Below are 22,676 nucleotides of genomic sequence, written 5' to 3' on the forward strand. Positions count from 1 at the left end.
ATTATTTCCTGTCAAGTGATCTCTGAGGGAGCACTCAGCCCATCACTAAATGGTGGATCAAGGGAAAGGATGTAAAGGGGTAATATTTACTGATATATTCCAGTATATATTCCATTTATAGTAAACTAAATGTTGGTTAAGCATTCATTCTGGGGGTATAGTTTTCCTTTAATTTATGTAACTGACAAGTTACAGCCCAGAGTTTGTGCTGTAAATCAGCAGGAAATAAGATGGGTGCACAGATTCTCACTACTAAGGGTTGTGGTAGCCTTGGGCTGGTACAGAAGGCCAATTTATAAGGTGCATCATTTCTATGCTAATTCTATGTCAAGGATTTAATAACATATTCATCTCAGACTTTAGCTAAAACAAAATGTGAACTGAAATGGCATACATACGTAAAAAGGTTAGTAGCCACAGCTCCTGATATTAAAGCTTGATGGGCTTGTGTTTCAACTTTATAGATTTAGTTCTGGCACAGGATTGGTTTATTACCTGGAGCACTTTAATGAAAGAGACAAGGCAATCCCACAGAGCTTCCTGACGCTCACTATGGAACACTTGAGGCTGCAGCAATTCTAGAATGCCGAGTACATGAGTGAAGAAAGTCAGATGGTTCTGCTGCCGGAACTCATGGAAATTTAAGTGTGCCCTTCCATGAAGCAAGGCAGCTATCATAGGCAAATGCCTAAAAGAAAAGGGGAGCAGATGCATTATGCACATTTTAATGTGGAACTCCAGCTTCCAAACCAAACCCACACAACACAGAAACCCTTAAAATACCTATCACTGTAATCAGCATGAAAAAGTATGACTAAATGTAATTGTTATATGCTGAAATCCAGCTGCAAAACAATTTTTCTCTTTCTCCATCATTTGAAATCCTGGAGGGAGTAAAACACTGATGTTACAAATTGTAACAACTTCTTCACAGCTTACAGGCAGCATGCAGGAACTACATAACCCACAATGCATTGCAGTGTGGTGTTCCTTTCATTATTGACGTGTGCAGCGGATTGTGGGATCTGGAGGCTGAAGGCAGGCTGAAGGCAGGCTGAAGGCAGGCTGAAGGCAGGCTGAAGGCAGTCGAAAACTGTTACATTTTTTTGAGCTTTAAAGTAGTCAGCCAGATCAGCAGGAGAGCAGGGGGCAAGGAGTAAGATAATTGTTCCAAACCATATTATTATGTTCAAAACCATGAAAAGGCTGCATATTTTTTAATTCATGTATATTACAAAGTTGCTTGAAATTATGTTTACTTTTCAAAAAACTTGTGAAGTTCACCTTTAAGAATAATTTATTCTATATATTCACACAGAAGCTTCACTATTTCCTTATTAGCTTGTTTCACAGCAAGCTGAATATACTAAAACTGAAAAGACTACAATGGAAAACTATGTATATATGCTATTTTCTACATCTTACATTTCATTCAAGTGTATTTACATCTTCAGTGAATTGAAAGAGGTTAAATTAACGGTTCAATTCAAAGAAACAACTCTCTTGTGTTGGTATTATTGTTCACTTTTAGAAAGCAAAGTACATTTTAAAAGGTAGATTTACCTTTATGCAGTTACTAACATTAGTGAGGGCCTGTGGTAAGGAACCTTGGCAAGGATGTAAAAAAAGCCACAGTTTTAAATATAGTGTCAAATGGTACTTCTTAGATAGAGAGACTAAATGGCACATTTATCTACACAATTGCAGAGTGCAAAGTACAATTCTGGATTCAATTTGTCATGTTTTTCAAATTTCACACAGTGAAAAGGTTTTTGAGACAACTGCATGTGCGTTTTGCCAAACTGGGCACAACAGAAATGAACATTTTTACTGAATTATTTCTGGTGATTGGTCTCATTAATCTTAAGATGCAAGTCTGTTGCACCTATTTGCAGCCTGCAGTGGGAACCCTACAATTGCCCACAGCTTGAAGATGGCTCCATGCCTTCCCTGCATCAATAGGTGCACTTGCATCAGTGCATTCAGAACAGTAGGCAGGACTAAGCACTGGCTCCAAGGCAACAATCAGGAACTGCGAGAAGAATCATTGGATACAAGCATGCTACTGTGAATGAGCCTTTAGTTGTAAGAATATTTATGTATATGCAGCAGGCTGTTTACCTAAGAAGCAGGAGAGGATGGGCCACGGCGAGTTTGCGGCAAGCCATATTAGCGTCTGACATGCGACTTTCCTTGCAGTCACTGGTATCAGCAAGGAGTGTTATGAAACGGTGTATAAGGGCATCCATCTAATAAAGTGAAGAAAAACAAATACAGATTAATCACAGGTTGATTACCAAAAAATGGTAAAAAATGGTAAATCACTTGTTCAATAGGAACCTTGGTGCACTGAAAAATTCAGTATAAACATTTTGTACATGAAAGTCCTCTACTGAAATAGATCAGATAAAAAAAATATTGACCTTGCAGGTGCTGCTGTCTGTGGCCCCCTCGCTGGTCAGCAAGATGTCAGGGACAGGAAGGATAAGCTCTGGCAGCTGCAGATAAAGCTGCAGGAGGAAGTCTCGGCAATGTTTCCCCAAAGAACTGCAAAGATAAACTCAGCATTAGAAAGTTCAGCCTGACCTTTTATGACTGTGCACTTAAAATCTGACACATCTATTGAAAGGATCAGGGAGTGAATGGGTTTGCTTAACTCTTTCAACCCCATGAAAACCTCATGGCAAGTCACTAAACCAGACAGACTCAGACTGAGGACTGGCATAGCAATACCAGCAGAAAGCAGAGCGCAAGAACAGATATATTAGAACGCCATGCATTCGCCAAAATAGCTCACCTGTTTCCCCACTGCTTTATGCAGCTGATCAAATGTTCCATAACCTTTTTGATATTTTCTTGGTCCCCTTGACAAGAGTTGATTAGTAATGGTAAACGTGACTGGATCAGCGGACAAGCAATCTCTTCAGATCCCTGGCCTCTCGTTTCTGCCTCAGAAATGATCAAGTCCACAAGGCAAAGGAGCTCTGATTGTTTCAGCCGCAAAACATACTCGTCGCGACGCTTCTGTTGGGCAAAATAATTATATTTCCCAGAAACATTTAGAGCATCACTGGTATGTCTACACAAAGATAGATGGCTTACCTGTGGAGTGCGTTGGTCCCGCCCCTGCCATATACGTGGAATATGAATACATGCCCAGAGGAAATCCAGAGAAGCGGAAGGGTCAAACCTGCATCAAAAAACTCATTACTTCATTACAAAATTTCAGTCATTGCATACCACATCTAAGTTAAACTGGAAATGCATGGTTTTAAAGGATCCCTTCGGTAATTAACACCAATTTTAAAGAAATTCACCGTAACATGTAAACATTTAATTATACTGACAAATCTCTAAGCCTAGTTGATTTCATAACAAAGCATTATGTGGAAGCCCACCTTTGTTCTCTCTGTTTGCTTAACAGGATGGCAATGCACTGGTGCAATGTAGTCCAGTTTGACTGATGAGTAAGAAGGGCCAGGAGATATGGTCGGAAGGAAGGAGGCTGCAATGCAGAGGAACCCTATAGCATACAAAGCATCAGAAACAAAATTAACTAGGCAGCACTACAGAGTGTTCCACAGTAGGGTGAAAGATACCTTTTGTCAGTTGGCAGTTTTGCCTTATGTGGAATGCATTTTGATCAGGTCTCTACTCGTTGGCAGGTAGGTACTGCCTCAAAGGATCCTACCTTGTTCCATGAAAATAACAGTCTTTGCTGCAGGTCTGGGAAGCTGCTTATAACCTCGGGATCCAACAGTTCCAGCCAATCAATAAGAAGCCCGGATGAAGGATATGAACGAGCAGTTTCAGAACTACAGAACGTTAACAAATCACATTAGAATTTTTTTTATCAGTCTTGCCCTTTAAAGGGAGAGTATACACTTTAAACACATTTGCTAAAAATGAGCACATTATATAGAACATGTGTTGAAATTACATTCTACCTATTGTTTTAATTAAAAAAATGTTCCTATTTAAATGTCATTGTAAAGCACTATTTTTTTAACCAAACTTATTCCCCCTTATTTTTTGAGCAAGGCAATTTGTTTAGAGCTCTATATTTACCTTTGAACAAACAAACCTATCCCTTCGCTAAGGCTTATGTTCAACAGAGCGTTAGTTGCCTGTGATAGATTTCTGCTACTGCGGGTGACTAACCGCTAGAAATCCCTCTCCACCGGCAACAATAGGAGCCGCTGGTGGAAAGGCCTATGCATTGTTTCGGTTTTCTGAAGTCATGCAAACTTGCCTGCAGGAGCTGAATAATTCGCTCCTCAGGGGCTTCTAAGTGGACTGGTATTTAGCTGGTATTTATTGGCTCCTTGAAATTTTGTGGGACAAGAACTGTGAAACCTTTTTTTTTTTATAAGATATTTAAAATATACTACTATTAGCACTGCTGCCTTGCAACACTGGGGTTCTAGATTCAACTCCAGCCAAAGAACATATGCAAGGAATTTGTAAATTCTCCCTGTGCTTGCAAGGGATTTCTTCCCACACAAAAGCATACAGCAATGTTAAGTGGTTCCTCATAAAATCAATATTAGATATTTATGTCCACTGGGGCAGGGACTGATGTAAATAATAACTCTCTGTAAAGGTTTAAGGAATATGTTGCTGCTATACAATTAAAGAGGAATAATATTATTCCTCTCTCTCCTTACCAGGGTTGGTCAAACCCTCCAATCATGTTGTATTATCTATCTCTAATTGATAACAAGCAATTGTACACACACTGACGCAAACATGCTGTAAGGGCTGTGGCACACGGGGAGATTAGTCACCCCGCGACAAATCTCCCCGAAATGCCATTCCACTGACGAGAATGTAAATCGCCGGTGGGATGGCATATGGGACACCGCGATTTCGTTATTTTCGCGCAGCGACTAATCTCCCCGTGCCACAGCCCTAAAACGCAGTTGTCAAACACATAAAGCTATATGTCATTGCCAAATGATCATTGCCAAAGGAGTTTTATCTTATATGCTACAATGCCCCTTTTTGGAAGTAGTATAGTAGAAGTATCCTAATAGCACACATGCCATTGATTCATTGATGAGAAAGGAAAATGCCTGATGCACCAGTATTTACATGGCAGATAACAGATAAGCTCAGTAGAATACCATTGCATTCTATTACAGAACTAATCTGCCATATAACCTGTGCCTTTTCTCCTTTTACAGCTTGAATGGCTGCCTCTGTGGCTTCACAGCAGCTTATTCATATAAACTATAGTATTATTCCTGAAACAAAAATGCACAACTTTTCCCAGTGCAAGGCAGCAATACCATAAAAAAATGAAGACCAACTGCAAATTATCTAAGAATAGCAATGTTAACATCATACTAAAAGATCATTTAAAGGTGAACTAAACCTTTAACAGATCACAAAAACTGTAAGAGTCCTACTGTAAGATAACCCAACCACCATATATGCCAGCCCACTGTGGTTAACAATTTGACCATTCATGCGATTCATACTATATGTATTTCTCTAAGATATAAAGTTACAACATACCTGCAGCTCTCATTGCCTTTTTTAATGGATGACTCTTGTCTTTCCTGTAGCAGCAGAGAGCTCACCAAAGCAACAGGACCAGTGGCAGTAAAGCGGGAGGTTGTCTCTATGGTTACTGAAAGCAGGACCGTCAAAAACTCCTCCAAATATGGGGATTTTGCTTCTATCAGGCCTTGGAGCACTTAAATAAAAAAAAAATGCCACAAAAGTCACACAAAACAGCTAACTATTAAATGTATGTTTTCAACTGAATGTATGTTAGCTAAGAGACAGAGATGGAATGAAAGAAAAGAAGAGGGTGGGCAGTTTAATGTTTACAGACTTTTCCTGTAAGTCTCTGTAGCATCATTCTTTAATAAAAAACACTTGAAATGACTTTGCACCTAAGAAAAAAAATACTCAAATTCTATTAAAGCTAAAAGGCAATAACAAATAAAAGTATGGGTTAATGTGTAATGACCCCTTCTAAATAAAGAAAGGTGGGCAAGTAGAGACATTACAGTGATACTATAAAGCTTGGCAGGCCACTAGTTCAATCCGACCTCTTCGTCCCTTAGCCAGCAGTTTGCCATCCCTTTAATCCTGCTGCTCTAGGTCAATGCCTTGCTATGAATATGGGCATGTTGGGGATAATAGGTAACAAAGGGCAGGAACAAAGGCATATTTAGAAAAGAAAAAAAAAAACAGCAGAGGCCTGAACAATTCCCAAAGAATACATGCAAGTATCATACAAAATATGTAAAACGCTTCCAACAAGACTTTACAAGATCAATGTTTATAACCAAGTAAAAGTCATTTCATAAATACAAAACCATACGAGTGCCCTTACCTTTGCTTATCAATTCAGGCTCCACGTTGCACTTGTCCCCAGATTTCAGTGTAGTTATAATGGTGCGTATAGTAGAGTTGATGACATCCGGTTCCCGACAGAAGGCCAGTGCTTCTGCCAAGTGCAAAAACCCACTACGCACTGCAAAATCATCAAAATACACATGGCATTTACCGTCAAAAATACCATACTCATCCAACTTACTGCACATGAATGAAATGCCAGTAGCCATTCATTTCAGAAACTTGTGACAGCGTTGGAACTGGCACTTAAAAATGCTTTTAGGTTCCAGAGCTGTCACGTACTTTCAGTCAATGGGATACGGAAGTGGCAGTGAAGGCTCCTCTGTACCGATTAAAAATTGGCTTAGAAGAATATGCCCCACATACAACAAACCTTAAGGTTTCCGCCTATATAAATGAATGTAGCCTTTAATGAAATTTGACCGTCTGTTTATCAGTACAGATATCGGACCTCTTATCCAGAAACCCATTATTCAGAAAGCTCCAAATTACAGAAATGCCCTCTCCCATAGACTCCATTATAAGCCAATCATTCAATTTTTTCAAAATAATTTCCTTTTTTTCTTTAATAATGAAACAGGACCTTGAACTTGATCCAATCTAAGATATAAAGAATCCTTATTGGAGGCAAAACAATCCTATTGGGTTAAATTAGAGTTTAAATAATTTTTTTTTTTAGCAGACTTAAGGTAGGAGATTCGAATTCCAGAAAGACCCCTTATCCAGAAAACCCCAGGTCCCGAGAATTCTGGATAACGGGTCCAATACCTGTACTAAAAACTACTACTAAAGCCATGTGGGTTTACCCACATAATTAGTACTTTGGCATTATTAGGAGAATATAAAAAACATTACATTTGACATTTAAAGGGAAAATGTATTCCAATTGTAATTACAAATTGCATTGGTATTATATTTATGAAATGTGCAAAACTAAAATTAAAAGTGTGACTCCTAAAAATATCTTTGGTTGATTGTGCTTAGCACAAGGAAATACCGAATCACTCGGGCTACATGCTATGCCAAATTTAGGTTCAGGTGAAGGCTACAGCCGGATTAGCCATTAAGTTAACTTTTAATATGTTATAGAATGTCTTTTTTCTTAAAACCTTGCAATTGGTCTTTTTTGTTATATATTTTTTTAAATAATTTGCATTTCTCTTCTACATCTTTCCACTGACCCCGGCAGCTAAAAAAAATATTGCTCTGTGAGCTTATACCGCTTTTTTTTGTTTACGGTTATTGTTACTTTTTATTGCTTTATCTTTCTGTATAGGCCCCCTTCTATTCATAATTCAGTCTCTCGTTCATAACTGTTGCCTGGTTGCTAAGGTAAACACGACCCTAGCAACCAGATAGCTGCTAAAATTTCAAACTGGGGAGCTACTGAACAAAATGCCAAAGAGCTGGAAAACCATAATAAAAATGAAAAACAATTGCAGAATCAAAAGCAGTCTCAGAATATCATTGTCTACATTACTCTAAAAGTTAGTTTGAAGGTTACCAAGCCCTTTAAACCCAACCTGTGACAATGACTGAAAATAGTAAACTTCATAAAAGGAATAAATTTGAGATTCAAATTCTAAATATTTCCATTGGAGATATATAAACGGAAATTAATAAAAGAGACAATATGACTGAGCTTTGTCGTGATATTGTATTTTCCTCGTTATAAAAAAACAAATACTAAACTAAACAATTAAACAATGTAATTGCCCTTAAAGAATCTGTTTCCAACAAATCGGGTTAAGTATTTGTAGAACACAAGTATATTTCTCCTTTACAACATTAGAAAGAGAAATTAAATATGCATTCACTCCCAATATTTCCACTGCAGAAAACAAGGCCACATTACCACTTTGAGTCATTAACTTCATGGTAGCAAAACCACTGAGCAAGGAAGCTGAACAGAATCATAAACAACCAGGGATGTTCACTGCCTGACAGAAGTGGTACATGCAAATAACGAGCCAGTAGTTAATTCAATAAAATCACAGCTAGTGCTGCTCTTAGCAGTGTGCAAATCATACCATCACTGATGCGATGTTTTGAGGAATACAAAGCTGCAAATGATTTAAGTTGTGCACGAAGAGGACCCTCTTCAACCCCAGGGCTGTCCAGCCATTGTAACATCTGCATGAGGACTTTGAAGAAGAGAGAAGAGAAAGCTGTATCCTGAGGGACAGAGCGCTAAACAGAAAAGATATAGGATTATTTTTGGTGGTAGCCAAAACATAATGCTCAAATTTTTATTCTTGTGCAACTTTTCTATCAGTGGCGATATGTGCACAGATAAGATTGTAAGGTATAATTATCAATGTGTGCATGCTGGTCTGACAATCCTAACCAATATCCATGTACTGCGTTTGCAAATGTCATCTGACGTGGTGCACTGGCAGAAAAGGAAGTGATAAAGAGCCACAGAGCTCCTCTTCAGCTCCTGCTGTTCCCTTTCTTATATTCTAAGAATATAAGCATGAATTATCAGAACAACAGAATGGTGACAATATGAGGAGTCGCCCTTCGTATGGTCTTTGTCTGTTCTGCCTGCGGACTGATGGGTTGGAAAACATAACAGGAGAGGAGACAACAACAAAGAGGAGTAGATTGCACTAAGACAGGGTTTCCCAACCTTTCTTACTCGTGAGCCACAGTCAAATGTAAAAAGAGAGCAACACAAGCACCATACAAGTTCATGGAGGTGCCAAATAAGGGCTAAGGGCTATTAGGCAGCCTCTATGCACACTATCAGCTTACAGGAGGCTTTATTTGGTAAAAAATCCACCGAGCCACTGGTTGGGGATCACTGCACTAAGATATCAAGCATTTAAGCCAGTCGCTGCAAGTCCATATGCAGCATCAGCAATGACCGAAACTAGAACTAGTGGATCATGCTGCTGACATGTTGCCAGTATCTCCAAGACCTGGCATACCCCTTGTCTCAACTTGAACGAGTCCTAAAGCATATCTAGTTTTAGAAGACACAAAAACACAATACCCTTAATTGTCGCAAATGCAGTGGGTACTTTCAGGGCTGTCAGTGGACAAACCTCATTTATAGCGCTCACTATAATCCAGGTTTCCACTGTAGCTGTTCAGACCAGTGAGAATGCATTACATACCTGGTATTGATAGAGTAGTCTCATTAATGGACAAGCGATGAAATGATTTCTGTGCATAGCTAGGACCAGGGCTCCACTGTGGGGAGAGTTTAACAGCGCACCCACTGCCTGGAGCAGACGCACTGCAATCCCTGTTAACTGGGTGTTTCCCTGTCGGATTCGGGCCAACTCTTGCCCCAAGGCTTGCTGTAAGGCGAGGGAAATAGGACGTGGATTGAAGTTCTGCCATCTTGGATCCGGATTTAAGGGGAAAAGCTTTATTTAAAAAAAAAAAAAAAAATCTTTAAATTTATAGAGTTCTTTGATAAAAAAATAATCCACAGATAACTGCAATTTTACTGGGAATAAATAAAATTTAAGACCTTAAACGTATTGATTTACCTGTAGAAACATCCCAGCCAAATCATCTTCTGGGCCCAAGACAGGTATCTGGGTCACAGCTCTAGCCCGTACTTGCCCCTGGGGAGTTTCAGTGCTGGCTTTTCTCTTAATCAACTCAGTGCTGTCTGTAAGACACAGATTGGAAAGATGGAAATCTTTCAGATACCATATATTTGCAGTCTATAATTAGTAAAATAAATACAAATTCTGTGACTGACAACAGTCCTGGCTAGTATTGCAGTCTCACAAACCTTATGTAATTATACAATTAAATATACATTAAGCAGCAGGAAAATAAACGGACATACCACGCCTGGGGGGAATAGATGCTGTCAGCAGAGAATGGAAGGTCTGGCCCCCTGTAGCTCCTCTTTCATGCTGAACTTCAACAAGGTGAGCCATGTAATCTAGAAACGAAGCACATGAATTCCTTATTCTCATGGGGAATATTTTCTACAGTGACACAATGCCAAAAGCTGGACTTGGAGAGGCAATAATAAATAAATGAAATGCAACACTAAGAGATATACAGCAATTTCTATATTACCAATTTCTTTGTTTTTATTTTTAAACGGTGGTGGTAAAGAGTTTTCCTTTGCGCTACTTAACTAACATTATGGCAAGTCACAACAAAAATATAGTCCAGATATCGGCACTCACCAAAATAATAGCCACTGTCCGGGTGCTAACCCTATATTCATGCACCTTCTCCAAGAAAGCACTCACGGACCAATATAAAAAAATAAAATAATTTATTAAACAAAAAAGTCTACGCGTTTCAATCCATATAGGATCGTCATCAGGACACACTCATGTGTGTTGAGTGTTTGTGTCCCTTTAAGGGGATTTCTAGCTATTTTCACATTTATATCCTTGCAATATATTTCACATATATACAATAAGAAAAAGAGGTGCTAAGATTATGATTTAAAAAATTATCTTTAACTCATTAGTACTTTAGTAACGTCCTATAAGTGTGTATGTGAGCAATTTACTAGAGAGAAGGAAAGTATATAACCACTGGAGGAACAATTCCGTTGAGTTTGGAGAACATGCCGAGATAGTGGCTTTGATGTAGGGTGGGGCATTTTTATTTTTTTTTTAATACAGGGCTTAAGCCATATTCAACTTTAGAACTTAAATGAGAATTGAATAGCTAAATGTTTAGATCCATAAAAAATTGTGTTCCATGGGTTTCCTCCGAGAAATCAAAAAACATACAAGTAGGTTAACTGGCTCCAGATAAAACTGACCATAGTGTGCATTTCATAGGGACGTTGCCCCTATATTTAAAAGGCACAAAGTATTCCCATGCAGAGTAACCTAAAGCATCCAGTAAGATGCTTGCATTTAGGAAGGTGACCTAAAAACGTTACCTGCTGATTGGTTGCTATAGGTAATTAGACCTTTGCTCATATGAGCAATCACTAAAATGACGCATAAATTGGCAGTTGTACAGTCAGATGAGGATTGTACAACAAATAAACAGCAAAACATATGGAATAGAAAAAGAACCATTCCTCTTCAATATTTGATACAATTTTAATTCAAACAGTTCCCAGGGAAAGATGTCAACACCTTATGTAAGTGAAGGCAGTGAGATTTTCTACCTGTATAGAGTAATAAGGCAGCTATGTTATAAACAAGCCAGATTCTTTGCAACAGTCTGTTGCATATCCATTAAGTCGGCTTCATACCACTGATACAGCATATAACATCTTGAGTATATTATTTTCCACATATATAAGGAGCATGTCACTATCACTTTAATTAGCTGGTGAAGCTAAGCAAATTTTTTCCTGTTTCCTTTAAGTTTGATCACATACCAGTAAAACAAATCTGGAAATAAAGTTTAGGTGTTTAAAGGAACAGTAACACCAAAAAAATCAAAGTAATATACTATGCACAACTGCGCTGCACTAGCAAAAGCTGTGTGTTTGCTACAGAAACTATGCTATAGTTTATATAAATATAGCTGCTGCGAGCTATTGGGGCAGCCATTCAACTGGAAAAAAGGAGAACACACAACTTTTACCAGCAGAGGGCAACAGTACATTATATTTAATTACTTTAAAACACTTCAAATTTTTTGGTGTTACTGTTCCTTTAAACATAAAATGTAAATTAAATTGCTAGCATACTACAGATAGGCCGTTTGTACGTCGTATAATACAATACTGTATTCATGCAGGGTGGGTTATGGGGGGAACCATTAAGCATACAAAAAAAACATACAAAAACAACCAATACCCAATACAAGAGGTAAAGAAGACCTTACCCAAAAGAGCTTTACAATCTAAAGGTGTTAATGCACTCTCCCAGCAGACAGACATGTTTACTTATTCCCAGTAACTACCATGCATCACCACTCTCTTCTACTTTTTTTTTATTATAGTTCTCAACTCTTTCACATACATTTCTGTACCATGGGTGCATTGTTAAAGAAGGAGAAGCAGAGAAAGAAGAATAGAAGGGGGGAACCCTGCTGGTATCAACCACTGCAATCTCCTCTACTCACTTTTGTCCATGATGTTTTGCTCTAAGGCTTGAGGTTCTTGGGACACAGCCTGGTCAAGATACTGAAGAAGTTTACTCATGCTGGATACTGGAATTCCAAATGACTGTACAAACAGCAACAGTTGCTGGGGCTCCAAATCATGTAATGCTAAAATCATACAAAATCAAATAATGGATAATATAACACAACCTCACCATTCCAACATAGATATGCACTTTTTGATGATGTCTATTTTCACACACACACTAAGTCCAAATAAGTATGCTATAGTTTATGCCAACAGGATATTAAACAAATGCATAGCCAGGATACCTTTCCTTACACCACCATTACAGTAGCCACAGCCTTCCAAAAGTGGACTGAATTAGGACAAAAGTTATTTCTCCTTGATTTAAACCTCGTTTTCACGTGATGAACCATGAGGTAACTTTTTCTCACTAAATTAAATCTGGCCCATTTTGTATATAATTTGTAATTTGTTATCTCTGAATAAAGAATTAATGACACATTCTACATGTGGTCTCTGAGATCAACATACCTGCATCAACCAGACGAGGAACTTCAGAGCGGATCATCCGAAGCTTTAGCCAGTCAGGAAGTAGCAAGGCTTCTTCTGAAGTGTCCACCAAGAAAGCTGTAGGAAGGGGCTTCTTCTCTGGAAACCAGATATCCAATAAAGCAAAGAAATCGCTTTCACCTGCAGTTCAAAAACAAAAATAGAACATGAACAGTGCACGTATATATTACAAGAAGATACTAATGGCATTTTTTTATGAATTAGTAGCTAACCTCGAGGAGGTCCTAAAGTGAGCAAAATGACCATGGCGTGGACAACTAGAATGTGCATAGTTGCAGTTTCTCCACTGGACCAGCGCAAGAATACCTGATCCTGGGACTCTGACTGCAAAATACAGAAAGAAAATATTAAAAGGATTTTTACCAATTTACTATACAATTTATCTATTTATGGAGAACAAGACCAAGGGTGAGGATCTATTAGCATCACACATACCCAGCTGTAAACTTCATCCCCTTCCTTGCTTTTGCGCATACGCCGCACAAAGCAAGAGAAGATGGAAAGCAGAGCAGCGAGTACAGCACTGGATTCAGAACAGTAAGAAAGCTTTGAAAAAAGGTGAGACATAATGGTTGATCGTTCCACAATCAGGCGAGCCACATCCTGTTGGACAGAAGAGAAGCCAGTGAGTTTGTGCTATGCTGTATGTGGACTTTAAAAAGGTTAAAACATATTACTCTAAGGCAGTGCTGTCCAACTTCTGGGGTACCAAGGGCCGGAATTTTCTGGCCTACGTGGTGGAGGGATGATAATGGAAGCGAGTTTTGACCACTCCCCTTTTTAAACCACACCAACTTCAAACCACACATGTTATCACAAGAGCTTTTAAGACCATACCCACATTAATGGTGGTAGTGCAGCAAAAACCCAAATGGTTGGTGCTCACTGTAGGGATATCACCATTCATTCATATGTGAAAGAATTATATCATGTCATATTAAGACACACCCTTAAATCCATATGCCTCACCTGTGGATTGCACAGCAACCCCCAGCACATAATTACACACCTTAGGGATCAAATGCTAACAAACTCCCAGAAGACACCCCTGCCACATTCACCTCCCTTAGGCAGCATAGGACAGGCAGAGTATAGCACACACAGGCAAGGTAGGGCAGGCAGCGTATGGCACACACAGGCAGGGTAGGGCAGGCAGCGTATGGCACACACAGGCAGGGTAGGGCAGGCAGATTATGGCACACACAGGCAGCATAAGGCAGGATGAATATGGCACAGAAAGGCAGCAGTGGGCAGGCAGAGTATTACACACACAGGCAGGCAAAGTATTACACACACAGGCAGCATAGGGCAGGCAAAGTATGGCACACAAAGGCATGGCAAAGTAGGAAAGGAGACAGTGAAACCTATCATGTAAGTAACTGATCATGATGAACAGCTTGTACTGCAGTACATAATGACACAATGCCGCCACTGTTCCTACAGTCTGTCTGAAGTGTGAACAGGTGTACAATGTGGGCACTTACAGTCTGAGCCAGAGTTGTGAACAATTCCGGGAATAAAAAGTGTGAACAATACAGGGGATTACAGATGTAAACAACACAGGGATTTACAACCTGAATCTGAGGTGTGAACCATTTAAATCTTACACAAAGGTAAGCAGTCACAGCAGCTGCCAGTTGGACAGCACTAAGGTATTACGCATCTACAGAATGTATCAATTCAGGACTTGCACATTACACATGCTAGCATATTTATTTCATGAAAATGTTAGTTTCAGATCACAGAGCCATCCAAAAATACAGGTATATATTATTAATATGCAACTATGGTCTCAGCAAGCCACAGTTAGCATTTTTCACAAAAGATAAGATGGCAATATATGATTATTACCAAAGCAAGGTCATTATGTTGTGCTTGATCTTCAATAGGTGCATGTTCGGAAAGGTATACCAAATAGGCACTTATTGTCTGTAGGTCAGTCTCCATGTGAATGGCCTGAATGAAACAGAGCAATATAGAAAGAAAATTTGTTACAACTGAAAACAATGAGGCACACAAAACCTTAACTAACACAAATAAAATATGAATAGGTTAAATATCCGATTAGCAACAGGGACACTTGGTCAACATTAAACCCAAAATCTTCCTCCAGGCTAAACCCATCATTGTATATAGACAACTGTATTCAAAGCAGCTTGGAAAGGTTATACTGTTTATACCTGTTGCAGAGCTACAGCTGTAGTTCCTTTAACACTTTCAAACAAAGGGAGATTGGGTAAATCCCTTAACAGCCATTGGTAACCCTGCATCAGTTCAGAATCCCCAGAGTCTTCATCCATAGACTGATCCTTATCATCTGTATCTCGTAGCCCTTTTTCTGAAAGAACCATGGAAAGGCCCTGCCACAAAACAGTATAACGGTTGTAATTAATTTAAAACTACAGAGTCAATAACATTTTGAATGTTTAAAGCTAGAATACAATAAGCTAGAATTTATAAGCAGTTTTTGTACTTACTACAGAAAAATATCTGTAATGGATAAAAGGATAGCCTCTCTGCGAAGGCTACAAGAATATCTAAGAACCCAACAGAGTGCCTTTCATTGCCTGCTCAGATTACCACACCCCCTCACGAATAGTGTTGAACTTCAAGAAAATGCTCAGTCTAGCTTCATTTTAAAACTGGATAAACACAACATTAAAAGTAGGGCAGGGCATAAAAAGTAGTTAGAAAGCTTCCAATGAACCAGCCCAAGTGACAATGGCAGGTTAGGCTAGGCTGGAAGCTGAGTAACATTTATAAAAGGAGAAAAACAAAAACAAAAGGAAAATACAGCTCTTTTCACATTAGAGAAATAAAAAAATACTTCTATGCAAGGTATTTAACCTCTTCATGGTGCCCTTGGTTGCACATATGCTATATAGTTCTCAGCCTGCTCTTGAAATCGGTCCTTTCAACACCACCTACAACTAAGAAGTATTAGTGTTAATTTTACCTTCATGGCTAGCACACGTGATGCTACTTGGGGTGAGCTAAGGCGGCGGAGGAAGTAATCTAAAACTTCGCAGGTAGTTTGCTCATCTGCTTTTGGGCCCAAAAGCAAATCCTGCAATCGACCAAGAAGCTGCCTTTGTTTCTGCTGCCTCTGAAGAAAATAAAAACAAACAAAATCGCCAATGATGTACTGTACTTAGTGGACATATATCAGTAAATACATTTCCTGGCCCAATATGCTACTGTATTAATACATTAATATATAAATATTTAACAGATCACTTATGTATTTCAGATACAGAAGACATTAGATCTGGTTTATATATATTGAATGCCAATTTAAATATATATTTTCTACATCTGTACATTTATCATTTTGGTGCAACCTACCTGCTGTTTTTTGGCCCGTTGTTCCTTGCTTTCGTTTTCCTCTTCATCCTCCCCTGTCCCAGATTCATCAGCAGCATCATGCAAAAGGAACTCACACAAGCATTGCACAGGGAGCACATCCAGAGACCCCTCACTGGACTGTACCAAATCAGCAAGCCAGGGCATGGACTGAGAAGATGCCTAGAAAAGTCAAACACAAAATGCTTTTATGTCACAAACTTTACTACACTAGTTTTACACTGCATAGTAAACTTATAGAAAGGCAGGGCATGAAACGTTGGAAATAACATTTGCTGTAAAATATTCAATATGTAAATCTAATTTGTGCATAGGGTACTGCATTGGCATTTTAGAATATCTTTGTACAGGGAATAACAAATCTTGCAAGGGCAATGCTTGGATCCCTTTAACAATTATTCTGATGGCTTATTCTTGTAAATACTGCTATGGGTTTTTGAGGGAAAAATTTCTTTTCTCAGACCAAATACCTGTCTTTGAATGATGTTCAGAAGGAAATCTGGATTGCGGCTGCGACAAAGGAGATGCCCAAGTCGCAAAGACTGATTTAAAGACTTCACTTGTTCTATAGCATGAGGTGGAGGGCGACGAGGTGGACCCCTATCAGATAAAAGATGACATTCATAACTATAGATATAGATTTAAAAATTTAAATAAAACCATTTTAGAGTAGGTTCAGTACATACTGAGGGTCAAGGCTAGTTAGCTGAGAAAGCAGCAAACTATTGCTCTCTGTTATTGTCTGCTTAGTTGATGCGGCTGCAAGATGACTCTCAAATGCCAATATCTCTTGCTTCTCTCTTTGAGAGATTTGAAGTTCCCTGTTGATTATTTCAGTTCTTGTTTCTTCTTCTGTCACAGTGCAGGGTGGAAAAGAATAATTGCTGGAGAAGGATAAATAAAAAAAATGCATCACATTATGTAAAATGGAGCCAAATACAGACTCATGCTCTGGATTTTTCTCATGAACTAAAATGCTGGCCACATTGTTATCACACAAATATACTTACTTGGTCATCACCATTTCCATAAGCATCTTTAAGGTAGGATATTCTTCCCATGCAGCTAAACCTAAACATAACAAATGTAAATTAAGATCCATTTTATCTAATTTAAAGTACTATTACCATACCCACTATTACTAGTATTTACAAACGTTGGTAATTGAAGAATGGTGGAAGCTATGATTTAACAACTGCTGGTTAGACATTCCTACTTGACCCCTTGATCTGGATAACTAACGAACCAGAAAAGTATTTCTAAAAACTGAATGCATACCAAGATTTTCAGGATTAAAGGCAGCAACAACAAGCAAGAGTGGCCAAGCCTTCCAATAAAGAGTTGAAATGGCCAAGTTAGGAGGCTGGTACCTAAAAAGAAAAAGAACACATTGGAAACTGGAAGCATTTTTAAGGGCAAGGAAAGCCAGCTATGCAGGATGCATCCCAGTAGAGGCTGCTTTATAAATACAATGTGTCAGGTTGCTATGGGTTACTGCACCTATGCAAACCTTGTTACACATGGAGGTACGTTATCAATAGAACAGTAAATGTGCAATAGACATATTGTGGTAATATATTTCTACTGTGCCAATAGTCAGTGAAAAAAGCGCCTAGGGGTTGTTCAGCAAAAAAAGTGCCCTAAGTACTCTAAGCACAGGCTGCCAATTTGAGCAGCTGGGGTAGGATACAAAAGTGATAGGGCTGCTTTATTGCAGATGTGAAAAGTACCTAAGAGGTACATAAGATCTTTAAGAAAAAAAACTTTAGGTGGCCTTGATGTAGTGTATATATAGAACATATATTGCTGCATGAAGGGTCATATATAGTAGACTCTGCAAGGGGCAAAACTGCTTTATAGACAATATTCGCATATATTTTGTCCCTCATTTTTTCTTGGCCATACACTCAAATTAGACTGTAGCCCTTACCAAAGAAAGGCTGTAGTTCTGCTACTAGGCTCTAAACCTGAAGTTATTAGCATCTACGGGTTACATGTTCTTTCCTGATTACCATTATCTTTAACCTGTGTTTGTAGTAATTAGACACTGGTATACAGTTTCCATGGATGCCTACCCAGGGGGCAGCTGAATGTTCTCCGGGTGGTGGTAGGTACACAGGTTTAACACAGCGTCCAGAAGCTGAATTCTTTCTATTCGAAGGACTTCCAAGTCTGCGGAAGTAAAAAAAAGTTCAAGTTCCTTAATTGCTATAACTTTACAAAAAGACAACCTTTGATGGCATAGCCAAATAAAGTTCCCTCATGTTTCCTTTACCCCTCTACGTGCTTAAACCTTTTACTCTATCAGTACCTTGTGTTGCCAGTAGACATGTAGCATGGCACAGAGCATCAACAGCTTTGGAACATAGGTTTTGTACATTCTAAGATCCAAAGCACTTAAAGGGCTTCTGTGCCTTCTAATTTTCCTGGTGAATTATGCTTTGTTTAAAGGGAATACCAACTCTGGTACAATATTATTGCATATCTATGCCTAGGACACCAGAAAATCTAGCAGTTGTGCATGATCAAGAAATTTTCTTTACACCCTTGTGCAGATAGCCAAATGCCATCAAGCTTATTCTGCTTTCAGAATCTTGTCAGGACATTATAACTATAAGAGGTCTAAGTGAGATCATAAGGAAATTTGTGGTAAACTTGTTTTTGGAGACCAATGTCATTTTAGGCAACTGTGCACTCAAAGCAGCATGAAAATAATGATATTATCACTTGTTCATATTTCCGTTAGACATATCCAAAGGGGTGGGAGGAGGAACACAGAAATAATAAGGACATTTTTAATTCTATACATGACTTGCTCCCATACCATCAGCCTGCACTGCTGCTGCCCGCTTCACCAAGTGATCCGCAAGCTCCATGGCATCAGCTGGGCCTAGAGGAAGATCACGGGATAAGCCAATAACCAGGATTCTCATCAGGGTGTCTTCAAGCAGGGGCACTTCAGAGCAGAGGCGCAGGAAGAAGCTTTTAGTTAAAAAAAGGGACACAATAAAATTAAAATTTCAAGCTCAGCAAGATTGTAGATTTGTTATTCTGGTGGGGACAATGATATAATCTAGAACAGCTTGACTCAGAGAAAATAACTTTGTCTCCCTATTTTACAAGCACCGGAATGAAAAATGTGCATGCTTGATGGCAGGGAAAGGGTTAACACACACCTGTACGCATAGGTATTCATAAGTTGTCGTTATCATTTATTAGATAAGCCATTAAGTAATGTTATATTTCACTGGGAGCCCTAGAATATTACTTTCTGCCTCTTTCCACTTTTATGCATTTGTGCTTCAGGAATTCTATATCAGTTTAGAACAGTACCATATATTGTTCATTGCTTGGTGGTGGTAAAGTTAAAATCTATTGAGAATGGCTTGGCCGAAGCAAGGGATTAATTTGTTTTGCAGTGCATACTGTGAAATACAATCTAAACAGATGATAAACCCAAGTCACAAATGTGTTTTATTATCCATTAATGTAACTGACAATTCAGCACACAAGCAATGCTGCATGACAGAAGGAAAAGGGAGAACTGAATGTTCCGTCAGCCAACTAGCACAATCAGAATAGGCTTTGTCCTTGTCATTGTGGAATCTACCATATTGCATACAGCTGTGTTTGTAATGCCCAATGCAGTTTAGAAAGAGCAGTCTCTCCTCTGGTAAGTGTTCTCAGTATTCCAGCTAACTTAAGTTTTCCTATAATGACAGTTAGCCAGTCACTAAAGTACCCAACCTCATGAAAGGTGCCTGTGGCTCTAAATAAAATCATTAATCAGAGCAGACTGTCTTCGGTTACAATTTTTCATAACAATGCTGGGGCTATCTAAGAGAGTAATAAAGGAAAACCAAAGTACTGAACACACAAAAAATTTAACTATGGTTTCGTACTTGCGATCACTTTCTGGAGGCCAGTTGTCCCATTTGTAGTAGGTTTCTGGTTGCTCTGTAAAAAGCACCTTGTGGAGACTTCATTAAAAAGAAATATAATCTGAATTAGAGTGCAATAACAACACTGGCAACTCCCAACCACCTTAGCATTGTACAACATTTCTATTCTTTTCATCCACTGAGCTGGGTTATTGTATTAATTAAAGACGCCAACCCCTAGTTCCCAAACTATTGAACTACAACCCCAGAAAGCACTGACTGATGTCAGTGTTTTCTGGTGTAAATCAGCTTGGGGGACAAAGTATAGAAACTTTGTCTCTAAAACAGTTTGTGTTTCTAAGACATTACCAAAAGCAAATTGTGCATTTTTAAATAAGTCATGGATTTGTGATTTTTTATTCTAAAATACAGAATAACGCTGTATGTGGATTCTAACTGCACATTAAATCACTTAGAGTAGATAACCATAGGCGTTGCTGCCATGAGGTGTGTTTTACAGGGTACAGCCACATCTCATGTAGCAACAGTATTATTAAGTCTTTTTCAAGTGGACAAAAGTAAATTCTGAATGCATTACAAGCAGAAAAAAAGTTTACTTTTCTTCTGCTCGGAATTTGTTTGCATCTCTGCAGACACGAATATATTCTGCTCAACAGGACAAACTATTTAATGTAGTGTTCTCAAATCAGCCACATGGGTTCACACTGCCAATCAAGTTTGAATGAACAGTTACCAGAATTTCTATGTAAAAGTCACCACTGGTTACTGGTCAACCTGGTTGCCTACTATTTATTAATAATAGAACATTAGCAAAGACTTAAAACTGTGGAGCAGAAGTTCAGAGGTTCCGATTCTAAACTTGCCACACACTGGAAGTAACGTTGAGCTTGATGCTGCAGAATACTTTTAAAGATCATTTTCAAAGTATGAAAAAAGTGGTAGCTCTTTGGCGTTAAAAAAAAATCAAATGGGGAAACTGCAGTAAAATAAATAAAAGTGAGGTATACCAATGCACATAATCTTTAGGAGATAGTTTGCAGATTGTAGGAACTACAGTGTGGAGCCACCATACTGCATCACGCTGAATTGCAGCAATTTGGTTCTGAAAGGATCGCAGGACCTCTAAATCTGGAGGAGAAAAAAAAATACAAAAGCAAAGAAATATAAGCTGCTGTATACAAAGCCAATCCAAAGCAAATCAATAGCTATCCCTGGAGTGGAGGAAATATTCAAGATTAACTCATTAAGTCTTCCTGTCATTAGCTTGGAGCTAATTTAATCTCAAGGGACAAAATAAGTTGGAAATGAAGAAAATCATCATAGCCCAATGTCATTAGAATAAAACTAGAGCAAAACAATTCACCAGAATAAAAAATAGTAATCATCATAAAATGATGAAGTTCAAAATCCTTAATGAAAGAAAGAAATAAAGACCAATTAAAAAGTCGTTAAGAACAGGCCATCCTATAACATACTAAACGTAAAGATACCAAGAAAAAAATGGTAAAATATAGCAAGGGCATCCAGCAGCAGTTACTATGGATACCTATGTATATATGTCTATATAGATATATATCTCTTTGGACAGAAGAACAGACATACATACATGCAAAATTAAAATATTTAATTTAGCAGTGTATTATTCAAGCAAGGAGAAAACCTTATGAATTAGTCGGCTGCTCTAAGTTGGAGACTGGGTCATCGTATATGACAGCTGGTTTCATTTTGAAAATGTTCCAAAAAAGTTCTAATGGACCTCAAACTTGCTTCTCCTTGACCGACAGGCTTCACGTCCAGAAATATCTATCACAGCAAACAACCATTCACCAAAATATCACTGTTATTGGTCTTCATAGTGTACCTGACCCATCCACTGCTGTGGCTCTGATAGAGGGCTTCTGGGAATTTCTAAGGCTAAAATTTGCATGTTGGTCTTTAATAGACACTGTTCTGTTGATGTAACTGCACACAGTCAAACAATAGTTTTCAGTGTATTTAAAGATCACAAGTTTACCAGTAATTAAAAAGCCAGAGATAATCTGTGACAGTTGCATTAAATATTACGGGGCTTCATTTGGGGAGGCCTCCCATATGAGGAAAGGACACCTTTAACAATAAATACAGCAAGGCTTATTGAGATGTGATGTGGTTTTTCAAAAGTGTCCAAGACAAAGTACAGCAAGCAGAATTCATACAATGTACTTTATTGCTTACTCTTCTTTTCTCCTTTGTCCCATGCAACGCCTGCCTCCTTCACTTGTGCTGTTATCCCCAGCATCATGGATACAGCCAGCAGATCTGTGATGTGGATTACAAAACGCTCCTAGAAAGTAAGATGTAAAGCTGCTATCAACTGATGATTAGTGCTTAATTTAAGATTACTGTGGTGTGTGCTAATGTAGAGGGATTAAACAAGGTGTTGTTAAGATTAGTAAAGCCAT

At 38.6% G+C, this 22,676-nt stretch overlaps 1 protein-coding gene across 3 annotated transcripts in view; it reads right to left on the minus strand.

Annotated features, from left to right (window-relative positions):
- ints1 (integrator complex subunit 1) overlaps positions 1-22,676 on the minus strand; it is a 40,822-nt gene that overhangs the window by 8,525 nt on the left and 9,621 nt on the right. For all 3 annotated transcript variants that reach the window (XR_001171874.3, XM_012970933.3, XM_002942040.5), the window contains exons 12-41: positions 22,450-22,558; positions 21,243-21,363; positions 20,236-20,313; positions 19,158-19,315; positions 18,409-18,505; positions 17,612-17,703; positions 17,344-17,404; positions 17,020-17,217; positions 16,804-16,933; positions 16,316-16,495; positions 15,927-16,076; positions 15,151-15,330; positions 14,822-14,926; positions 13,406-13,573; positions 13,183-13,294; positions 12,932-13,090; positions 12,394-12,540; positions 10,184-10,282; positions 9,876-10,000; positions 9,495-9,749; positions 8,403-8,562; positions 6,350-6,490; positions 5,521-5,701; positions 3,692-3,815; positions 3,399-3,523; positions 3,103-3,190; positions 2,798-3,024; positions 2,424-2,547; positions 2,122-2,249; positions 496-688 (exon numbers count right to left, since the gene is read on the minus strand). Coding sequence is in view for 2 of the 3 variants with exons in the window: in XM_012970933.3 (XP_012826387.2) it covers positions 496-688; positions 2,122-2,249; positions 2,424-2,547; positions 2,798-3,024; positions 3,103-3,190; positions 3,399-3,523; positions 3,692-3,815; positions 5,521-5,701; positions 6,350-6,490; positions 8,403-8,562; positions 9,495-9,749; positions 9,876-10,000; positions 10,184-10,282; positions 12,394-12,540; positions 12,932-13,090; positions 13,183-13,294; positions 13,406-13,573; positions 14,822-14,926; positions 15,151-15,330; positions 15,927-16,076; positions 16,316-16,495; positions 16,804-16,933; positions 17,020-17,217; positions 17,344-17,404; positions 17,612-17,703; positions 18,409-18,505; positions 19,158-19,315; positions 20,236-20,313; positions 21,243-21,363; positions 22,450-22,558 (4,215 nt within the window). In the remaining variant the exon portion in view is untranslated. The remainder of the gene's footprint in view (positions 1-495; positions 689-2,121; positions 2,250-2,423; positions 2,548-2,797; positions 3,025-3,102; positions 3,191-3,398; positions 3,524-3,691; positions 3,816-5,520; positions 5,702-6,349; positions 6,491-8,402; positions 8,563-9,494; positions 9,750-9,875; positions 10,001-10,183; positions 10,283-12,393; positions 12,541-12,931; positions 13,091-13,182; positions 13,295-13,405; positions 13,574-14,821; positions 14,927-15,150; positions 15,331-15,926; positions 16,077-16,315; positions 16,496-16,803; positions 16,934-17,019; positions 17,218-17,343; positions 17,405-17,611; positions 17,704-18,408; positions 18,506-19,157; positions 19,316-20,235; positions 20,314-21,242; positions 21,364-22,449; positions 22,559-22,676) is intronic.

The sequence above is a fragment of the Xenopus tropicalis genome, chromosome 9, assembly GCF_000004195.4.
Source record: "Xenopus tropicalis strain Nigerian chromosome 9, UCB_Xtro_10.0, whole genome shotgun sequence".
Taxonomy (NCBI): Eukaryota; Metazoa; Chordata; class Amphibia; order Anura; family Pipidae; genus Xenopus; species Xenopus tropicalis.